This window comes from Camarhynchus parvulus, chromosome 5 (genome assembly GCF_901933205.1).
Source record: "Camarhynchus parvulus chromosome 5, STF_HiC, whole genome shotgun sequence".
NCBI classification, from domain to species: domain Eukaryota; kingdom Metazoa; phylum Chordata; class Aves; order Passeriformes; family Thraupidae; genus Camarhynchus; species Camarhynchus parvulus.
The window spans coordinates 45,178,597-45,202,555 of NC_044575.1; the positions used below are offsets into that span (position 1 = coordinate 45,178,597).

The following is a 23,959-nucleotide window of genomic DNA, read 5'->3' on the forward strand; positions in this document are numbered from 1 at the left end:
ATTAAAAGGACCACAATTCTGTGGCTCCCTTCCATAACTTTATTAAAGGCCTGACCAAATGGACAAGACTACATACTCTGCTCAATGTATGGTGCTTTGGATGATTGTGACTAATGTCTGTGTCTGTTTTCCATCAGGTTTAAGAGGGTGGAGAAGTATAACTTAATCCACAATTAGAAAAACATCCTAGTAAGCATTTAGGTATCTATCTATGAGAGGCAGCATAGTTGGAACTTCAGACAGTTGTGCTTTCCCACTCGTCCTTTCATACTTACACTTTCAGTACACCCACGATATTATAATTTCCAGAAAATACTAATTAACACTGGACATTATTTTCTGAATAAAATGTAGAAAATCCCAGATTTGCTGCCAGGACCTAAACTACACTTTTTAAAAAAAAAAAATTTTAAGTCTACTTTAAAAAATTATCATGGCATACTTCTTATTTTATCCATTGTTCTCTCATGCAGAAAGAAAATTCCCAGATACCTCAAATTTACTACAGAAGATCATGTTTGTTTGATGCCTGAAAGTTCTTAACACATGCTTGAGATTATAAATAAAACATCTTCAATGTGCCATTAGAGCTACACAAGCCTAAGTATTTGAAAGAGCACAATCAAGCAGGAATTCTGGCATGCATGCATTCAAAATGAAAACACTTGCTGCCTAGACTGCAGTTCCACTGGTAGTTAGTCCATCTAATGGTTCACCAGCTGAAGAGGAAGATCTCATCCTCCCCATTCTCATCTCCTAGTGTTTGTTCCCTTTTCCCACCATTCTTCCTTCTTGATATTTTCCTACTCTCAATCGCATGGTCCCATCTCTGACAGCCACACCAGCCATTATCAACCTTCCAGTGAATCAATTCTTCTCACCAGAATGACAGAAAACTGTCACTGATTTCTTTGACAACAAAACTCCACAGAAGAACCAAACAAGCACTCCAACCAGCAAAAGGCAAACAAGGAAAATGCACACTAGGAGGGTAGGAGGAGGGTGGGTCTGAGGAAAATGACAATATTAACATCTCTGTACAGTGGAAAAACAAGAGCATTAAGTAGGGCAGTAAAATGAGCATTTTGAGGGGAGTAGAGGAAGTGTACGAAATATTAACTCCCCTATTTGAGGATCCAAGATCACTTTGTTTGTCAGCCATCTCAATTCAACATAAAACCAAAACCTTCAATCTGATGCTTGCAAATGCAATCAACAGCCACTGTCAGCAAGACATGTGGTACATAGGCTAAAAAATGCTGAGTATCTTCTTGGAAGAAGTGAGCTGGAGTCAGAACTCCAACTACAAATTATTAAGAGTATCAGTCTTGAACATAACTCAGATACTAACATTACTCTTTCATTGTTCTTTGTATAACCAGTTATTACAAAACTTGATAAGATTTTGAATAGAAGTAATTCCTTAATTTTTATATCCCCCTTAGTCTTCCGTGTAACACTGCCAGGCTTCCCACCTGTAACTTCACAATGGAATCTTGTTTTCAACTCTTGAAGTAGGACACAATTCTGAGCAATAAATATACAGTAAGGTTTGAAAGAGAAAGCATTCATAATGGATGATTTTATCTTAAATACCTGAGGGAATAATAATTTCCTCTCATGTTCAAATAGCTTTTTCAATGAAAACTAATAGGTGAGAACAGTATTGGAAACAAGGATGAGGAAAGCATCTGATATGACAGACAATAAAGTATCCTTTGAAACCTTATTTTTGCTAGGAATCACAGAGAAATTATTTTTGTTCCTATCTTGAGTATATTCCTGCCTTAGCTTCCTAACCACACAAACACAAAAGCAGGCATATAGAAAACAAAGCTGTGTTGAAAACTGCAACAGAAGTGATTTTGTTTGCTTTCCAACACACAGCAGTGATATTTTACATATAAGAAATGTGATATGTTGTAGGATTTCAATGTTTTCATCTTACTTTCTATTCTTTACTTAAACACCAACTTGTTTTGAGACTGATGTAGGATGTGCAAAAGGATTTCAAGAGATGCAGAGTGATGGGTATCTAGCACTATATTCTAATACAGCAGAGAGCTGATCTTACAGGATCTTCATGTGCATTTATGTCAAGCATTTACATAAACCTTTCTCTCATGGACTTCATCCCAGTAAAACCCCTATCAGTGAGCACTGTATGGATATACCTGCGGAACAGAAGCACCTACAGACTGCCTCCCATCCACTGTTCCTCTCTTACCAAAAAGAGAGCAATGTTCTTATGCTATTTCTGTTATATGCTATAGTGAAAAGAAAAAAACAGATTAAAAAATTCTACATAGTTAAGTCCCATACTCTAAGGAGGGCTTTTGTTGTGCTTGTCAAACATGTGAAGTCAATATAAATCAATTATCTCAATTATATGAAAAATGAGAAAAATTGGTTTATATTTTTTATTCTTTTTTTTCAGGGCTAATTTTCTATGAAGAAGTAAGTCTATAAGAAACAACTTGCTGGAGGAGACCAGGAATGTCTTGCTTCACTGTGACAGGGCCAGCACAGGTAATGGCCCCATGAGGACCATGATGGGTCCATCTCTGGGATGCTCAGGTTTTGACTGAGTATGTGAACCATAAGGGAGACTAGACCAAACTGCAGTCTGGATCCAGAGCAATATCCTTGGAGGGGGTGTAAAATAAACGAGAAGCCAAAAAAATTGCTCTGAAAGCTAGCTAAGTCTGATTTTCACATGATGGCCTCCTGATTTTAGACTTCAACCAAAATGCCACTTTGCTTCAAGAGCATACATTTCCAGTATATTAGTGAATACTACTACCTCAAAAATAAAAACTATAAACCAAGAACAAAAAACCATAAAAAAACAAGAAAAAATCAACTTGTAAATCTCACAACAACACAAATACTAGGATAGAAGAAACACTGGGTATCTAAAGAGCTGTCCTTTCTCAGGGGCATTGTACTTGAAAATAGCTATGTTAAATACTAATGTCAAAGTTCCTGTGCTCACAGCTTTTCTTGGAAAAACATCAAGGCTTTGAACTCCTTCAATATGAAATTACAAAGCAACTACTATACAAGTTATGTAATCAGCCTGAAAGCATGGAAAGTTACATTTCAGAACATTTTTTAAAAAAACACACAAACCCTACTCTAAGTTTTAGAACAACTTCCTCCACTTCTTTGTTACACATTTCCAAGCTGAAATGTTCCTCATCTCCCAAGTGAAAAATGGGCATGTAGTTTGTTTCTTTAATAAAATTCTGCACGCTTCAGAAGAAACCATTCATTTCAGTTTTGTGTCTTATTAGCACTAAAGTAACACTTTTCTGGTTCAGACTATTTCTACTTCGATTTTTTTTTAGCTAATTGCATTTCCATGTATTTTCAAAATACCACCACTTAGCAGAAAGGCTAAGTTAAGTTTCAAGCACTTTGTAGTTTTTTATACAAGATAATGCATACCTGAAAGATAATGACTGAATTCTCTACAAAATCTCGATTATTCGACTTAAAAGAAAATCTCTGTACAGTTAACAAATGAAAGGGAAATTTAAGTAGATCAACCAACTTTATAGGTAGGCAGCAATACTCCCTATGTCACTGTTGAAATTGTGGTCTTCCAGCACATATAAAAGTTATCTTATTTTGTTTTCTGGTTTGAAACTGACACACATGTACAAAGATGATTTTAGATTACATTCAAACTTGAAGTATGTTGTAAAGCTTCCTGGAAAGATCTCAAATCTACTCTCTGTAACCTAACATCAGGAGGGATGATACATTTAAAAATGAAACAAGATATCCTTAAAATAGATTTATTAAAAAGCAGGCTATAATTTAACCCTATTAGAAAAAGTATATATTTGAAGTTCTCTTCAGTTCTGGTAAACCCAAGATAAGAAATTATAAAAATAAAAAAGCAGTCCCTAAAAGCAGCCACATAACAAGCAGCCTGGAACAATGACTATATTAGGAAATACTGAAAGAATTGTGATTGACTCCGAATTAAGGAAGGAAACTAAAGGATGTAACAGCAGGAATATGTAAAATAATGATTATCACAGAGCTATCTTTCCTAACACCTTGCTTCATATCATACCACAAAAACAGTACCACTGACCAACAGAACTAGAAGAAGAAATTCAAAATTCTATATATAATGTGGAATTAGCTTATAAACTGCAAGTGACCACTGTACTAAAGACTGCAAAATAAAAATATATGCTTGTATAGGAGTTAACAAGATCACCAACAACTTCATTGTGAAGAATTAAAATGCACATGGAATAAAATCTTTCAAAGCTCACACCAGACCAGCTGATACAGCCTAGGAAAACACTCCTGTCTGGATATTCCTTAACAATCCACTGCATGACTCTTTTTGTGCAGTTGCTTTTTGTTTTCCTCATTAATTGCAATCTGCTATGTCTACTACTGGTTGCTTTTACACAAAACATGTCAGATTAAATGCACTATTTTCATCCCTGGCCTCCAAACAAAATCCTTCAAAATGTGGAATTCTTAGCTTATTCTTAATCATGACTGCCACTGGGATTTTGGCAGTAACTGTATTTTATTTATATTTTTGTGCAGACATGAAAACAGAGATCTTATTTTTAGTTCCGATAAATGAAAAAAAATTAGCTTTCAGAACATTCCATTCCTCCTGCAATTAAATTATGAAAACAGAACTAAAGTGTAAGTCTCAGATCATGTTAATGCACCACTACTTCAATACTTTAAGAAAGAGATTTCAGAAGTGTAGTGATTGTTTCCATGTTGAAATTTCTGGACAGCTTAAAACTCAGCTAGTTTTTTTACCCTACCTTCAGTACATTAAAATCTCGAACTCTTTACAGACACTGCATTATTTCCTTTATCTCTGGTTTATGTACTTGAAAGAATAAGAAACATTTTGGTACAAAATAGTAGTCCCATCAAGAGTTCCAGTATTTCAATAAAATCGCATTTTCCTAATGAAATAAGAAGCCCCAGACACAAGTTTTTAAACTACGTGCTTTCAACAAATCTCAGAAATGTACTTAAAACCCATTTGTGCCAAGTTTTGAAGTTCTTAAAAATGAAGTGTTGTATTCTTTTTCTCATTCTGTGTGGCAACTGAATTTATTTTTAGGCTTTTAAGCAAAGCCTTATTTAAAATAAATTATAAAGGAAGTCCCATGCAGAATCTAAAGGGATCTACAGAGCAGGTACAATAAAGATTGTATACTTGTATACATACTGTTGATCTTCATGCACATTTATCCTGCAGCATAATGTTAAAATAAGTGATAACTGAAGAGATTTGGAAAAAAATTACAAAATCAAAATTATAAATATCAACAGTTTCAATATGTTGACAATCACTCTTTAAGTGTTTGATAGTAAATTTCAAATAGTTAAAGCTTAAGGTACTTTAAGTTCGTACATTTAGTAAACAAAACTATAAAATGCTTTCTGCTTAATATACTTTGACTAAACAATTTTCCAATATGTAAATAAATACAATGTGGGCAGCCCTACTATTTTAATTGAAATGTTACTACTTTATTAACAAGAGAATTACAGAATCCACAATTGCTAAAAATTATGTCCAGTTAAATCACAAATACAAAACCTAAACAAAAAAGTAAACACAATAAAAGACGAGTCAAATCTCACCCATTCTTGAAATATAGAACATGTGCTCTCTGAAGTCCTGTTTCCAGGAAAAAACCAAGCTCTTGTTCGTGTGCAGTGGGCCCTGGCTTAGGGCTTCTGTTTTGTATGTTGGCATTAATTACCTAAGAGAACACAAGAAATGGGGGGGGGGGGAAGTGTATTTAGAAAAAAAAACTTAAAATCAAGGTTTGTGTACTTTTCCATGGAAGCTAACATTTAATGTTGGAGAAATCTTTGCCATTTGTAGGTGGTGGCTAATAGACCATTTCTAGCTTTACCTCCATTGCCACCTAAATATAAACCCTTTTGTTCTTGGCTGTACCCTTTAGAGATAATTAATCTACCAAGTAGAAATACTGCTAAGCAAAATTTTATACTACTTTTTCAGAAATTTTTGTGAAGAATGGTATACAAAAGAGAAGAATATGAAAAAGCATATTTGCAACTTTATTCAGTAGCAGGAGGTGATGGTATTCAAAAATTTAAAACTCCTGTTAGGTTAGAAAAGACTGCTGCAGAGAGCAGTAAGAAGATTAAAAGCTATCTCTAGAGTGATTGCCAAAAAGGAATTTAGAAATAATTGTAAACATTTAGAAATAATTGTATTACATCAGCATTAAAAATGTTGTCAAAATGTAATCAGCTTTCAGTGGTGCAGTCTACCAACCACTACAAGAAAATAATCAAACAGCAAAAACCCTCAGAAAATAAAAACCTGCATGTATTTTAAGAACAGTATGAATTACTTTTTCCCCCATCACATCAGTTTTCTTTCCCCCTTTTTCTGTTTTTCATGACTCTAAATGTGTCTTCTAACTCCTTCAAGGACAGCTGTGAAGTGACAGGCCTGAGGCTTGCAAGCAATGGGTCTGAAAGAGGATCAGATGGATATTGCCAGCTCACTTCACTCTAACAGTATTCACAAGCCAAAGAACACAGCCCCTGCATTTTGTCCAAATGTACCTCAAAGTCTAAATAAAAAGCAATAGTGTATAACTCCTAGAAATAAAGGGTCACACAAATTTCTTTCAAAAAAGCACTTATATCAATCTTTAAATCTTCAGTTTATAAAATGACCCCAGCTTACCCTTTCTATCTCCTGAAGATACAGGAGAGCAATATCCCCAGCCTTCTCATAGCATGTGACAATTTCTTGTTCTCGGTCCACATGGAGATTGCTCGCTGAGGAAGATATTGGCAACTTCTCAAGACAGAGACCTTGGGAGGCAAAAAAAATTCAAACAAAGCATTAAAAACTAATGTCATATAATATTAGAAGCTAAAACATAGTCCAGGTTCAGCCCCTTTAGTTCAGGGGAAGAAACAAAGGAAATGAAGGTATGGTTCCCTAAAACAGACACTAATAAATATATAAATAAAATTATTCCTTCTTAATAAGTATAAATCCAGAAGCAGCAATTTTTAAAGCAATTTTGATTTAAAAGGCATTTTGACAATCTACCATAAAAACATATAGTGTCTTTCTATACCAGCTTTACATTGCTATGTCTTCAGTTTTCCAGAATGGTCATAGAAACCAAGGTACAATGATGAAAGGCACTCAAGGTAATACTAACCCAGTCACTGTGCAAGACAAAAGTATCCATAAAAAATACATTTAAAATAAACAATGTGTTAGGAGGTGCAATTTTTGTATTTAAATTTAGAAGAGGTAGTTCACTCATCAAGGCCATGTAAGTCTTTTCTGCTCAGGACCTTCCCAACAAATGCATTATGGTGCTTTGAAGTAAAAAAAAATCTTCACTTGTCTCAAAAAAAAATCCAACAACTCTTACTAATCAATACTAACTCCTACACAAGTCACTTCTATTACAGCTATTTTCAAGATAATTAAAGTGCTGGAAAGGACCTTGAGAATATAAATCCATTTATCTGATGGAGGAATCAACCAACCCCTGACATTGGACCAACCTGTTCTTAAAAGCTTCTGACAATAGGAATGCCCTGGCCTTCATATGCAAATTACCACAGAGCTCAACTATTCTCACAAATAGTATTTTTTCCTAGTTCTTAAATCCCCCTCTCTAGATTAATTAATTTGATTCATCCTCATAGAAAGGTTATTCTGTTCTTCACAAAACACTGCAAGTTAAAGCATGGTGCCAACAACACCAAGGTCATGGGTTTGATCCCCCTATGGGCCATTCATGTACAAGTTGGACTCCCGGGTCCCTTCCAACTCAGAATATTCTTTGATTCATCCAGAGAGAGAGAGATGCTCACAAGAAAAAACACCAATTCTCACCAATTTCTCTTTTCATGCTTCTTGGACAGCTCATCATTTTTATCTCCTCTGGACTCTCCAACTGGTTATGTCTACCTTCACTCACTGGGCCAAAAGAGGATACATGGCTCCACTTGGAGGCCTCAACTGCACTGAGCAGAGAAGACGAAAGACCTCCTGGTTTTCATAAGGGATACTTTTAAAAAAGTATTAAAAATCAGCTGAACTTCAGTGCCTTCCCTTACATATTAGTAAAAATTATCTTCCACTTATGATCTGCAAGAGACCACCAGCTCATATCCTTCAAGCCAACTATTTCATCTTATATTTATTTGAATAATTAATTGCATTTGCAGTAGCACTTTCCACATGTTAGGAGATTTCTTTCAGGTCATTCTCCCAGCTTGCCAGGAGTAAATGCTAGTCCTAAAGTGCCTTCAACTGCTCCCACATTAATATAATCCACAATTTAAATTACTGTATTCTCTATTCATTGTTGAAAGTTTTGCGAATCCATTGCTGGAGAAAAAACAAAAAACATCAACAGAACACATAGTTATATATTGGGCATGTGTCAGCAGAATGTCAAGTAGTACAAATCCAGATTTCTGGCCAGATTTCAGGCTTGAGAGGATGCTTTAAGTCTGTATCAGTTTGTTGGCCACCTTTACCCTTCAGACCACCCTATTACCAGTACAAACAACACATATCTTACAGTTTTATGTGCTATACATCCAGTTAACACAAAATTCTGAATCCAGTACTAAAAGTCCTGCTAATCCTACACTTACATCTTCAAACTCAGAGGTGACTAAAGAATACAGTAAATGCACTGCAATAAACACATCAAATGACTGAAAGCACCAGGTAATTTGTGTGTGAATCTCTCCTCCTCATTCCTTCTCTCCCACACTATGAACAGGCAATGCCCCCAAGTAACCATCTCCTACATCAAGCAAATTACTCAACTATTTGTAGATCTGAGTCAGATATATTCTTTCTATTTTTACAGTTTATGGCCATAACTATAATATTTAAATCTGAAAAACTCACTACAAAGACATTTTCTTATTTTAGCTGAGAATTTTTCATTATGATATGAAAACACCTCAGAAATTCTAAGTAATGCAGCAGGGACATACTAAATTTTAAGTGTTCTTTGATGAAGTACAGAACACTACTTCTTACAGAAATGCTTCTGTATAACTAGCACTCACTTTTTTTTGTATGTTTATTAAACCCAGGAAATTATATATATTTTAAGCATGTGATGCTTTGGAGAAGGAAGTTTATTTGGAGATCTATTCTGAAATGACCACTTAAAAGAATGGTTTGCATGCTGCATTTGTTTTGATGACACAAGTAAAAACTGCAATTTATTGCTGTATTCAAAATGAAAACATATCAACTAGAGGAGAAACCTTTAATAAATTATGTTTTTTGTAATTATGACTTTGTTAAAACAAGTCACTCCAGACTACCCATTTAACTTTTTTTCTTAAATACAGATGAAATTTAATTAATAATGTATTAAAGTATTTAAAAGTACTATTTAAATTGATATACACAGCAACAACAATTACATGGTATACTGCCCACTTCCTCATAAGAACACAGAGATGAAGAGTTAATTAAAATAGGGATCATTATAATAGGTCTTCAAAAACAAGAACAAGCACATGGTAACATATACAAAAGAGAAACACATGAAGTTCAAAAAAACACATATAACCCTTATTTATCTGCTGAAGACTTGTCATAGAATCAGACAAGTCAATTGTCCCTTTTGTGATTCTTCCCACACCTGCCAGGCAGGAATCTGCCATTCTCCCCCAAAGGATAGGCATTTCTTTAACTGTTTATACACTACTTAAAGATATTTGGAAAAAAAGTACAGGTTATTGCCATAAAATGTTACTGCATTCGCTGAAAAGGCCATAGCTATTGCTTTATTTAACTTTTATGTTGTTTGATTCTGCACTCAAGAGTATCATGACAACTGGTATCACAAGTTGACTTTGATATTCAAGGCTTTTAAATTTAAGCCCTTCCAGTTAAAATAATTTTCAGATAAAAGCTTCCAACAAACTGGGTCAGTTTTAATTTGGGAGACACTTATCTCATACATATCTAGTCCTGATATCAAGCAAGACGACTCCTAAGGGAAAAGAAAGTGAGAAGTAGTGAAACAAATACGAGTCCATACTAATTAAGTTTACATGTTTTGCAAGGTAACTCTAAAATTGATTGTCATAAGAGCAGAAGAGCAACAAACAGCATTTGGACAACAAAATAATAGTACTGATATTTAAATTATGTGGTAACTTGCGAAGGTTTTCCTTAAATTTTCAAAAAAGTTACCTATATTTTGTAAAATATTCAGAAAGCAAACACTAGACAGTTTTATCACTTGGAATAAGTGGCATTCTTGTGTCTGTAGTCTCAAATCAGTGGCCAAGGTTAAGCCAAGTAAACATTTTTTACAAATAGAAGACCAGGCTGGCCCTACCACCACATTTGCAGAAACTGACCACTACCCAAAAAAAGAGGATGCCTCAGCAAGAACAAGGAACAAACTATTTTTAAGAAGTCCTCACACCCATTTTTATGGGTGGTGGTTAAAAACCCCCCAGACTTCAGTTGTGTAGGGAAACCAATTAAGCCACACTCCCATTTCACCATACAGAGTAAACCAAAAGTTGCTTGATGGCCAAAAGGGAATCTACAGCACAATTCAGATCTTTACCAAGTGCTCTTACCACACAGACCACTACTGAGATCATTCCAAAAAAAACAACAAAACCACTTAGAGTATTGTGTATCTGAAGATTCTCCATGATCCCAGGCAGTACCCTGTCTGTATAACATTTTAGATACCACAAATAATAATGGACCCCATTGTTTATCTCCTGTTTCCAGTAGAGAAATCAAAGGACAGAGGAAAAACAGTGAACTACTGTTTTACACTTAAATCAGTAAGCATGCTCTTTCAAGAGAGAGAGATACATAAAGATTTCTGGGTTTGCTTCCTCTTTTCCTTACATAGACATGTAAAATCCAAGTGTATTTTAGTACACAGAACTTTGTGTTCCCTATATATGATATGCAAAGTGTTGATACATTATATGGTAAGTGTTCCAAATGCTGTACACAAAAAGCCCCTTTTCACCTCCTTCTAAAGAAACTTCATGTTTAGCATATTGTTATTGCTATCAAGGAACCCCCACATTTATTTATTTCTGAACTTAGAACATACACTGCTAATCTCACTGAAGGAAAGGACTAATTAAGTCCTCAATCAAAGATTTTTCTTGCTTGCAGAGAATTTTTTCAGAGATTTTTTTTAGAAAGCAAAGCATGGGGCTGTTTTTGTCTTCAATTCCCTACTAATATTTGCAAAGTAATTATTATAAAGGAAAAGAGAGTAAGCAAATATATTTTTAATAAACTACCTTTTACTTTTACAGTTACTCCAGATACACTGTAGGGATTGCCAATTGCCTGCTGCCTGTTGGTTTAGACAATTTAAGGAAAAAATAATAATTTCTCTGATTTTTTAAGTACCTTGCACTACCCATCCCATTATGCCAAGACTCGAGGGAAACCATCTCCAACAACTGTCAGAATGCAAAGTCTGCTATTTTATGGCTAGTTTAGTACACCTGCTTTCCAGGAAAGGCACTGGAAAAAGGCCAATATCCCCTGCTCTTAGCACACTAGATTTTAAGGGAAGCTCCTCTGGCTACCCACTCTTTTAAACACAGACTACTTACAGAGCATTAAATTCCATTCTAGACTAAACCCAGAGTAATAGAAGCACAATCTTTCAGGCAGAACAGAGCATTTTATCATGCATGCTCAAACTGCAATGTCATTTCATTACTACAGCTTTTCTAGTGCCATAGTTATGCTAGTGCTTCTGAGTGTCTTGAAGTTTCTCAGAGCTAAAAAGGGATGAAAAATGAGAAATACCTTTTTTTCTGAATTGAATACCTACTTATTACTCCAAGTAGTCAATAAAAGCATAACAACATTTTGGGATTTCTTCTAACATCATCTGAGACAACTGTTGTGAAACAATTGGTCACCCTTTTCTTCTAAATATAATGCATTCCAATCTTTGTATTTTCTTAAGAAACAGACTTCTGCAATATCTTTTAAATAGAAGAGGTCAGTATTCTTCTGTACACACATTTGTTTCTTAATAACCATATGCCAGCCAATTCTTGCTACAGTATAGCCCTTTAACAGGCCAGCATCTTGTGGCAGAGCTGAAAAAGTTCAAACTAGAGCTAAAAGCAGGAAAAAGGACTGGTTATTGTTGCACATCCTGGACTTCTCTCTGCCGAACATTCCCCAAAGGCAGAAATGCTGCACACCAGTATATGGAATGGGCGTCAAGGAAGCTCTTTGCTCAGGGGACAGGAAATTATTTAACTATGGAATTTACACTGTTCTTCTGTAAAGTGTCAGGATTGCTCCTACAAGCACCTCTAAGGAAAAAAGACAAAGCTCTACAGTGATACCTGTTCTTCCTGTGGCATGAGAAAAAGAGGCCAGAATCACTACTTTTTAATTGGAGCCCAACATTTATAAACTCTCTTCACTCTGCCAAAGAAAGGATTCTGAAGAAATTCTAAAGATTTGGGAGAAACTAAGAATAAGACACACCAAACTGCCCAAGTCCTAAAGAATTCTATTTTAATAAGATATATAGTATTCTCTTTTAGAGTTTAGCTTTCAAACAAGAGAGCTAAAAGCAGTACTTAGGAAAGCAGGACAAATGCCTGGGTTCCTTCCAGTCCCTGCTCCAGTAGAGCAGATGTCATAAATGTAGTCTGGGGAAAGAAAAAAGTTTTAATGGAGAAAATTTGAACTCCCTATGGCACAGGCCTCCTATCCATGGTCTGAAAAATGCTCACTGACAGTCTGCAACACTTGCACAGCAAGACAGGAGGAGGGGGGGAACATGAGTTCTTGACCCATTGCCTAATGAGTCTAGAGATCCCCAGCATAATTACTAAACCAGCTTTCATTTAGCATTCTTCCATGAGAGTTGCTTGGTGTCTGCTGACACAGGCTAGCAGTGCACAAGATCCCATTACAATTGCATATGATTAAAGTTAAGTGCAGCAGCTTTCCCTAGCTGCAAAGTAGCAATCCACATGCACCTGACACTGCTGCTGAACCTAATGAGCATTTCCATGTTTCTGTAAACAGAACTAATTAATAGCCAATCATTTAACTTGGTAAATGCAACATTAAATTTGAATATGGGTCAGCAGCAGTAAAGACAGCCTCACCTTTCTCAACATACATCCTTTAAATTGAAACACAGTTATTCAAACAAAGATGTAGGCAATAAAAATGTAAAATGACCTGCAGCAATAAGACTAAAATTCGGTCATGTCACAATCTTACTTATAAAACAACATCCCTCACACACTTAACAAGAATTCATTACTGTAATGCAATACAGTCATCTTGACAGGCACCTGAAGTTGTCTGTGAATCTATACAGTGTGTTAATTATAAACACATTTTCTTTACTAAAATCTAGACTAAGTTGCAGACTTTAAGAAATATCAGACCTGTAAATTGCTATGTTACTCCACAAGCATTTTTAGAAAGGGTCATTAATTCATAATGCCAAGTATTATACATTCATTTTTTCAATTATGTCTTCTGACTAAGGGAGCAGTATCAGAATTGTGTTACCTAAAATTTCAATAAGCTTATTTCCTATTTAAATAAAAACTTGCTCTTGCAGAGTTCCCAACAAGTTGCTCTTCCCCAAAATAACACCTCAATATCCCACTGTGCATGCATTTCATCTCTGCTTCCATAAGCAAAGTTGCTTAGAAACATAGGAGATACTGCCTGCACAGTGTTTGAATAATGCCTATGCATGCTTTCCAGTATATTACCTCATTCATATACTGCTGAAAACTTGCAGAAACTTAATTGTTCTGTTTCCAGAGGCCACAACCCTAGGGGATTATTAGCTTCACCTAGTATTAAAATACATGCTTCTGTATGGCAACAGCACATAAAAGTTTTTTCTGACTGGTCTTGTAAGAGAAGGAAGTAGGAAAAGTTGGAGCTAGTAAAACAAGCTTAACATAAAAAGACATACATACTCTTTACTTTTCCATGGGTTCATAACTTGTCATATTTCAATTCTTCATGAGTTTAAGATCCACCTCAATCTCAGAACTGAGCACTGACAATTAAACTGATCTAGGGAAGAAAGTAAACAAATAGACCCTAAAGAGACAAACTTAACCTTTTGAACAAGGAAACCTTCCCCACCTATCAGAAAGTAGTTCTTCCTATGAGGATACCTAAATATCAAGTATTTAATACATCCAGAAATGTGCAAAACACCTCTACGTTTTACTTTGAGCCAAGACTTGTCACCACAATCTCAAGACTGTCTTTCCTTCCTCCTTCCCCTGCCCAGCCTCATTTCTTAGCTTTGCTCAATCCACATAAGACATCTCTAATAACCATACTGATAGCCTAGTTATATTTGTGGCAGAAGAAAAAAATATGGTTTTTTTTTTAGTGTTCCTTAAAATTTCATATTAAAGGTATGACATGCTCCTGTGACCAACAGGCAACAGCTCCAGGAAGCCAGCTCCAGCAATTTCATACATCTGCTCTCAGGCTAACACATTGCCACAACAGTCATGCAAACCTGCCTGTCTCCTCAGCAATGTCATTCTTTTATGCCTATTTTTCTCTCCCTCATCACACCCTCTTGAAACAAGCTGGCAACTCCAACCATAGGCATTTTGCTACAGAAAATTGTTTTATTCTATGCTTCTCCTCTGCTTATGTGTTAAATAAATTTACAAGCAGATGGGGGAAAAGCTAACCAACAGATTCAAATAAGTATCCTCATGTTTTTGCAAATACTAAGTGGTCCATTGATTTGAAAAGCTTCATCTTCTCAATTTATGTTTTATACTGTATTTTAAATATGTCCCACTGCATGTTTTCAAGCAAGTCTTTGAATTCTAAAAAAATATGTATTTAATACAAAAACTATGATTTTATTAACACTCTATCCCACACAACACCTTCTACATACCCATACAGAATCATTACTCAGAAGCACAGAATCAAAATTAGCTCCTTCCTTAAAGAAAACACTAGGTGTAATCATTCTATGGGCATACACATAAAAACAGTGTAAAGTCAAAAAGGTATGCTAGTCCTTGAAGTTAACTACATAAAAGAAAATCATCTTCTACAACTCTGTTTTTAACATGTGAATTTGAGGAAAAGTGTGAAGAAAAGGCAGGAAAATATTTGAATTATACTAACCAAGTTTCTGGGGCTTTGCCTCATACATTCACATGGTTAGTCTGCTCCGCATTGTTTTAATGGACACAGAAGCAGATACCTTTTCATCAGATCATCCCACATCTTCTACAATTCAGGATAAAGCACAAGACATCACTACTAGAAGTTATTTTTGTTGCCAGAAGCCAGGAAAAAAAATTAAAACCAAACAACTTGTCCTATAAGCTATTTCAGTCTGATAAAATACATTCCTGCCTTCATCACCACAGCAGCAATTTTGCACACTTTCCCTAGAAGGAGCAACAGAAAGGAACCACTTTCCAGCACTTCTTGGGCACTGAGAGCTTGTGATTCCCCACAGGAATCTTTCAGGAGGCTTGCAAAGAGTCACATGTAATGGAAATAGAAAATATTTCAAAAGGTAAGTTGATAGGATTTTCTTTTAAATTTGTTGAAACTTTACAATGTTCCATTTTGACAAATCTAGCAAGAAACTTTCTTTGGAAGAGCTGAAGCAGCATTTCACTAACTAGGTATTTCCAAGAAAATAATAACAATCATTTAATCTTCCTTGCTGGGTTTGAGAGTCTTTGACTCCTTGGCTTGACTTACTATCATTTCACATTATGCCTCTTCTCATATACAGTCTCCTAAATATGTTGTCCTCAACTAAAGCTGTAAGCAGCATAAAGAGCTAAAAGCATTATTTTAAAGATACATATATAAGCATTTAACTCATTTATGTAATAAAAATGTGAGGACCCCTTTCATGACTGCACCATGGGCAGTAGATGGCTCAGTTCTCTGGTTTTCCCTTTCATGTTCCAAATCCATTTTTTCTCCCCACCATTGTCACTACTGCTGTTCTTCCCCTTCTTTTTAGCTGTCAGTAGATAAAACTCCAGCAAAATTTTGAATCCATCTTGTACTTTGCTGCATGCATACACTCATACAGACCCTTCCTTAGCTGTGAGGAACAGGGAGACACGCTCTGTGTGTTCCATGTGCAGGAGGAAGATGAGCCATCTGGAAAGCAGCTCATTTCCAAGGGCTTGGTGTGAGCTGTGGAACTGTCTATGGTTACACTGCAACACGCTCATATAAGTACCCTATAACCACTGTAGAAGAAGAAATATGTCAACTCCTGCATCCCTCTCAATCCATCACCTCTGAGGTTACAGAATGAAGCCTCACAGTGAAAAGGTAAGTACATGGAGGTGGTCCCACATTAAATAATGAAAACTATTTTAAGGTGTTTAAAACTACCATTTGTTATCTGCCCTCTGCCTTTCTCAGTGGTAAGAACATCAGTATTTGACCAATACACAACAGTATACAAGACTGCAAATCCACTGGAACTGGATTCAAATGGGGAAATTTCAGCAGGTATCTTTCACTGCATGGTGCAGCATTAAATGGTGCTGCTGGGCCAATGCTTGCAAACAGGCATGGACAGTCCCTCACTGCTTAATAACATAGTGCTATGACTGCCAAAGAAATAAAATCTAAATACTCTGAAGAGTTTTACAAACTTTCTATAATGCAGTTATTCCTGTACCTACAAGCAGAAATAAAAATCCCAGTGAACCACAAAACCTCTGTAAGAATAACTTGTATTTAGTTTGGTAATACTTACAAGCCTCAGCCACCTCTGAAGAGACTCTGATTCAGACTGTAAAGTTTACAGTCACTCTTAAAAGGAGAAAGAAAAACATTGACCAGAAATGGGGAAGAGAGTGAGAATTAAATGTACACTACTGGGTAGAAAGCATATGCTATTTAGTTGTCAGCTACTCTAAACCTGTCCAGACTTTGAATACTAAATTTAAGACTGCTCTGTGACTACCACCTCATTCTATATCACACAGAAGACTATATTCTTGCAATCCTCTACCATGACAAGAAAGGAAATTAAAATTTTTTAATCTTCTGAGAGAGTTGGTGTTGCTCAGTCTGGAGAAGGCTCTATGCAGACCTTAAATCACCTTCCAGTACCTGGGCCTGCAAGAAAGATGGAGACAGACATTTTGCAAGAGTATGTCGGGACAGGACAAGGGATAAAGGCTTTAAATTGAAAGGGGGCAGGTTTAGATGAGCTGTCAGGAAGAAATTGTCTACTGCAAGGGTGGTGAGGCACTGGAAGAGGCTGTCCAGAGAAGCTGTGGATGCCCCATCCCTGGGAGTGCTCACAGCCAGGTTGGATGGAGCTTTGAGCAGCCTGGTCTAGTGGAAGGTGTCCCTGGCCATGGCAGGGGGCTGGGAATGAGATGATCTTTAAGGTCCCTTCCAACCCAAACTGTCCTGCGATTTCACTCAAACTGGAAATGAAACCCTATCACAAATCAGGCCTTGTATGACAGATTTCAATGTTTTAAGAATAAAATTCGAAATCAGAAGAAGAAACCCCACACATCTAGACAGAAAATATGCTGGATATCTGTTGTCATCTTTTTAAAAAAAAATATGAACCTACAAAATATTCCAGAGTAGAACAGGTATCTGTTTTTCTATTTTCTATTTTCTAATACATTATGTTTGAATAAAGTAAAATTAATAATACTAATTTTATGCACAAAATTTATGCCACTATGGTTTCAACTGGTTTATATCCTTATGAGGCCAAATAAAACAAAGCCAGAAGAGTTGAGCTCTGGGAAAAGAGTCAATTAAATTCCTTGGAGATAAAAGCAAATTTAGATTCTTAAAGTTGTTCAAGTCCATGGAAAGAACATGACAAATTCAACAGACATCCTCATAGATTTAAAAAACAAAACAAAAAGAACAGCCAAAATCCACAACCCTGAGTGGAAGTGTACCCAAAGCAGACACTGCTCCAAAGCCCACAGAGATGCTGTTTGAGAAAAGTGAGCAGATTTATATCATATACAAGAATTTCCCCTATACTCCCACTTCTCACTTTAATCTAGTGACCAGACTTATGAAGCATCCTTTTGTCCCTGCTACCAGTTAGTTCCCTTATTTCCCTGACATCTCTATAGGACATGGTTCATGCTTGTCTAACATTTACTGGAGGACAGTGTTGGTGGAAAACAATCCTTCATCACCTGTCAGTCAAAGCTATAGAAGTCTCTCACAAATCTTTTGCTGCCTTTGACTCTCCTCTTGCCATAACAAAAAGTACATATGCAACCAAAGCCATGCTTAAACACAGCAAACCAAAGCAAACACTTCACTCAGTAAATTGTAATAAGCCCCTGGCATACAAACTGCCATTCTCTCCACACACTGACCAGCCCTAAGCCTATTACAGTTTTCTAAACTGAAGTGGCACTGCCACCTTAAGACATGAGGCCAGCATTACAATTTTCACTATACTAGAGTAGTAAAGAAGAAAATCGTTTTTAACTACCTTACTTTCTGAATTTTTTTAAAAATCTATATTCATATTAGAAAAAATTAAAAGTGCACAAGTGATGAATTGCTTTAAATCACTTATCATGTTATTAATACTCTTCTCAATTAAGAGGCAATTTAACTACACAACCTAGCTTAGGCTGAGCATTTTAACATTCAGTAAAAGGCATCACTGTGAATCAAAGTTCTCCATTCTGCCCACAGCCAGCACAAAAATGCACTGCGTTTTGTAGCCCTTAATTTTCAGCAACAGTGATAATACTTTTGGCAACTAGCCACAGCTACTATGACATTTATGAGAGGACTTTTGAATACATACACTCAAAAAATTTGATGAGATCATAGTACAGTGATATCACAGTTAGAATATTAATTGAGGTAGAAGTCTTGTCAACTATCACAAACTCAGAATAATTTAAAGAACCCAAACCATCCTCTAATTTTATCTACGAATATGGCACTCCACTACTGTGTAGATGACATTCAAACAAAAAAATTCTTCATCTTTGGACAAGATATAAATTAACTTTTAAAAACTACTTCCACATGATGATACTGGAAAGAGCACTCTTACCCTTTGTAGAATATGCTTCAGCAATCATCCGTAGCCGATACGGTGCCACTGCAGTCAGCTGCAGGTCATCAACACCAACTCTAGCATATGTGTTCAGAGCTTCTTTGTAATCACCTTCCACATAGTTTAATTTGGCCATTATTAGGTTGGCTTCTTGTAGGAATTCTGGCTAGAAGGAAGAGAAATAAGAAAGGGTTTTCCCTAAGAAAACACACCTAATTTTTTCTGATAATTATTACTTATGTTTTCTGTCACCCCCAGAATATCTCTTCTAACAGAGCAACAAATGAACAAAATCCTGTCTTGTGTAATATTTGAGAAGCTTGAAGTAGGGGGGAATTCACTAAATCTCATTCCAGCAAGCTACTGAAAAGCATTACCAGCCATTTTAGATATTCACATGCGTATTTACATGGGTACCAGAAATACCTCTCAGTTGGAAACCAGCTTTTCCAGGTGATAAAACTATTTAAAGGCAGCCTATCATTACAGCTCCTCATATGACTTCTTTTTCTAACACAAGCACAGTTGAAAATAACATAGCATCAAAACTTAATGATATATGTTCCACAGCCTACATATTTAATTCACACCATTTCAAAGTATCAGGGCAGAATAAATGTCTTGAAAAAAAGAACTAATGAAGGAATGAAGAGAGAAAAGAAAGAGAAATTAATACTCCCAGAAGCCACTGAAAACAAAATGTTACAGATGAGTGTAGAAGAAGCTTCTTTTGATCTCTGAAAAGATGGATGTTGAGTACAGAAGAGGTAAGCTGACATAGTAGGTACAACAACAGCTAAGTAGAAGAAGGACCAGAATGGTTATGAACATTAGAAAATATTCTCTTGTATTAGTCTCACTTTCAGAATCTGCAAATATAATTTAAGGAACCTTTCCTCAATATTTCAATCAATGTCAATTTTTCTAACTTGTGCTCAGGCCGCCTTACATACCTTGAGATTACCCCTATCAAGCGCTGCCGTGAGATGTTTCCTGACCTCGGTCAGCTTTGGCTGGGGGCCCCGGGGACTGTTACTGTGTTTAAGAGTATTTTCCTTCAAATATTGTTCTAGTTTGGATTCCCCAAGAAGAAGCTCTGCCATGTCATCTGTAAAAACAACAAACACAGGAAGTATTAGAAATAATTTTATTTCACTAACATTGCCTGGATTTTAAACACAAACTAACCAAAGCAAACACAACATTAAGTATTGGGGTTTATCACATCACGTGATATTTTGTTTTACTTTTCAATTTATCTTTTCCCTGCCTGATTCACTGTAGAATCAAGTCTCCTGTGTTCTAAGAATTAAAACATTAACCTCAAGTCAGTATTCTCCCCTTCCTCCTCAAAAAAGCAGACAACTGATTCTGTACAGCAATTCAAGGCAGATTAGTTTGGTTCAAGGAGTTTAACATGGGCTGTGTGAAAGGCTCTCAGAGATCAGAGGCCCACTCCAAACTTACAAAACTGAACTTCAGTTCACTGTAGGCAGTTAATTGCCTTTCAAAGAGTCAGTCACTGGTGGGTCCTTTCCAGACAGGTATTTTACTCATAATATTCAGAAGACTCCGGAGTCTTGTTCTGAGTAAACAATTTTTGTTTATGAGCCCCTTTAAAAAGGGGATTAACAAACAGGAGTGAAACTTGAACATAATACTTTAGGTCAGCATGGTAATGTCCCACCTGGAAGAAGAACAATGAAGACTAATTTTGTTAATTGTACTTTTAAAGCTAAGTGGCAACTTTTTAAAAGGGTGAAAATATGTCAAACTGGTTACTTTATGTTTTAAGGGATTTGCAAGTTGATACTTTCTCTCTGATCTGTACTTATTGAAACCAAAGTATGTCATTTAACAAGTAACATTTCTCTTTCCTTTTATTCAGTTTAATGCTTCACTGAGCAAGCTCCATTTCCAAAGATGGTCGAGGAAACAAGATTGTCAAACATAGCAAGGAATCTAAATGATGCTCTAAAACAAGGGCTTTGGTTCAGGAGCTGAAATACCACCAAGGCTGTTTACAATGAAAAGAGTGAGGTCTATTACTGACATTCTTTAACACTTCAAATAGCAGAACTTCAGAAGTGCCAAAGAAGAAAGTATCACATGTACATTTCACTCTCATATACAGCCCTTCAAGTAGGTCCTAAAAATTGCTCTGGTCCACACTCTTGTAACAAGCATTTCTTTACTTGAGTTAGATACAGTAGATCTGTCTCTATGGAGAAAGAGGTAAGAACAACTGTACTGTTGAGCTAAGAACAGCACCAGCTGCCAGATGTGTTTTGTTTATATAAACTGAAAAACTGTCAAGGAGGCATGTGAAACAAATAGTTTGGATTCTTACAACACATGAGCCAAAGAACAGGTCAGGCACCAAATAAAAAAAAAATAAACCTCTCACTGCTAGGTATGAAAATGCATACCTTGAGGCATGAGGATTTGTAAAACAAAGTGCTGAAATCATCTCTATTAGTAATGGGGAAAAGTAACCAAACAACAACACTGGCACATGCAAGAGCAAAGTGTAGTCACATCAGCTACACCACAGAAAGAGGAAGACCATCTTCTCACCCATTTGTGGGACCACAATAGAACAAGACAGTGATAGACATAGATCTAGCACTTTACAGAAAGCTTGTAAGATTATTCTTCTCTTCTTACACACTGCAGAATTTCTCACAATGGGGAAAGGAAGAGGAGAGAAACAAGAAGCCATCACTGGAAAACTCAATTTATCCTCTCTCATCTTCCCACCTTGACCCTAAGATAAGCTTCACTTCCCTGAAAATGACTTGAAAACTTTAGAAATTTAATGTTTCTAAAGACAGGACAAAAGCAAGAAGAAATCCTTAAGTTCAAGCTGGCACATACTCTAAAACTATCCTGGCACCTTAAGATGAGAATCAAAGTAGTCTGTAGGAGCCAGGTATTCTGTTCCCATCCTTGATGCCCCTCAGAGAAGCTAATGATCCACAGAGAGCTAGAGACAGTCACAGTGCAGTGACATGTAGTGCCCATGCTTTCCTTCAAAGGAAGCGTGGGAGAGGAGAAAACAGCAGCTGCAACTTACACACAGACCTGAGCAGCAAAACAAAAGTTGTTCTTCCAGGTCACTCATACCCAGCACAGCTCAGCCTTTCCCTGTAGCTGTGTCATGAGACACAGCACCATGAAAGACACAGAGGCAGAGTTACTGCCAGACTGGCTTTCATGGCAGGGGGGCTGCTCTGGGGCAGCTGCTGCTGACTAACACTTGAAAACAACAGGTCACAGACTGCAAACCATAAAAGCCACTGCAAAGCAGAATTTTCTTATTTACTGAGTCTCTCATCTGCTAAGTCAGTCAATCAGGGCCAGATATTGGCAACAAACTTTTAAATCAAATTATTACTGAGCGAATACTTCATTAACAAAGCATTGGTTTTATGTGTCAACCATTCAATGGTGCTTGTAACAAAATTCCAATTACATGGACATTTCTGAAGGAAACCATTTATAAAGCCATAGCTCTAGCAGAGTTTCCCATTAGTTATAGCTATCCCTTAAGACATCCTGAAATAATGTAAGAACTGTTTGAGAAGAAATTGCTTTTCTTTTTCTTCCAACACAGTATGAGTGATCTAGATTATATTTTTCTATTAGACACTTTATAGAGACAGAATTAAACTGTGTAAAGTTGATAACATGAAGATTAGTGTTCCTTCAGCCAGCTTAAGCAGATGCTTCAGAAGAAAAACTGTTCAAAAACAGTTTCAGTACCATGAAATCTAATATCCCACCTTCAGAAAATTCACACAGTTATGGCTTAGTATAAAATTCTTGATTAAAGGAAAGACTCCCTCTTATTCATCTATTTCTCTGCTGAAGAATTCATCAACAACAATTACTTAGCAGATGAAGGGGTATTTGATGACTTACATCACGGCTGCATTGCAGAACCATTTTGGACAAGAACAGCCTAACCTGCCCATCTGCTTCTGCAACATCACAGTATCACTGAAACAATCTCCTGACTAATAGGATGTCCTCTGCCTGTAATCAAAGGCAACTCCAAGCGTCTTGGAACTCCAAGACAAACTCAAGAATGCTTTGGTGAAAGGCCCATTTCTCTTACCATCCAAAGCAAAAATAAAAAACAGACACTTCATGTAAGCTGCTTTCTTTCAGCTTAGAGAAAGCTTAGACATTTGTACAAAATGGCTTGAGAAGAGCCTTGTGTACACATGGCTATCCCTCTGTGCAATATGGATCAATATGAATCATCTTCAAAACAACAATACAGGCTGGCATAAATAGGGGATAGGAAAAAGCACACAACAATGTGCCTTTGTAAAATAGTCTCTAAAAATATCTTAATGAAAGCCACTTTGCTACTTTATTTTTAATATCTGCTTGTTGAAGCAAATTCTTCACCACAGTATCAGGATCTGAAGCAGTTACTCACAGAAAAACAGAATTAAAATAGAGGATTAGTCTTCTTTTATCCTTGGTCAAGAATGATGAAGATTACTTATAATACTAATATTTACTTAGGTTAAAACCACGGTCTATCTTGAACCATCCACTGAATCACATTCATCTTTCTGATGAATGCTACCACAACCTCCAGGCACTTGTTGAATAACCCAGGGGTTGTTAGCAGGCTAGGTGAGAGGAATATCCAGCTCTAAATTCCTTTCTAAAAGTAAGGTTAGCCAGAAGGAGAGAGAAAGAAAAGAATGGCAACATTGCATACAATTACAAAAAAAAAAAGCATAGCCGAATACAGATTAGGAGATCTCTCTTGTCTTCAGAAT

General features: G+C 36.3%; 1 protein-coding gene across 3 annotated transcripts in view; it reads right to left on the bottom strand.

The window, feature by feature from the left end:
- The window catches only part of TTC7B (tetratricopeptide repeat domain 7B), a 118,143-nt gene that overhangs the window by 83,190 nt on the left and 10,994 nt on the right, over window positions 1-23,959 (bottom strand). For 2 of the 3 annotated variants that reach the window (XM_030950556.1, XM_030950558.1), the window contains exons 2-5: window positions 20,111-20,265; window positions 19,155-19,323; window positions 6,737-6,867; window positions 5,650-5,771 (exon numbers count right to left, since the gene is read on the bottom strand). In XM_030950556.1, coding sequence (XP_030806416.1) covers window positions 5,650-5,771; window positions 6,737-6,867; window positions 19,155-19,323; window positions 20,111-20,265 — 577 coding nt within the window. Of the gene's footprint in view, window positions 1-5,649; window positions 5,772-6,736; window positions 6,868-19,154; window positions 19,324-20,110; window positions 20,266-23,959 lie in introns of those variants that run through there. The other variant, XM_030950557.1, reaches the window with a different exon arrangement.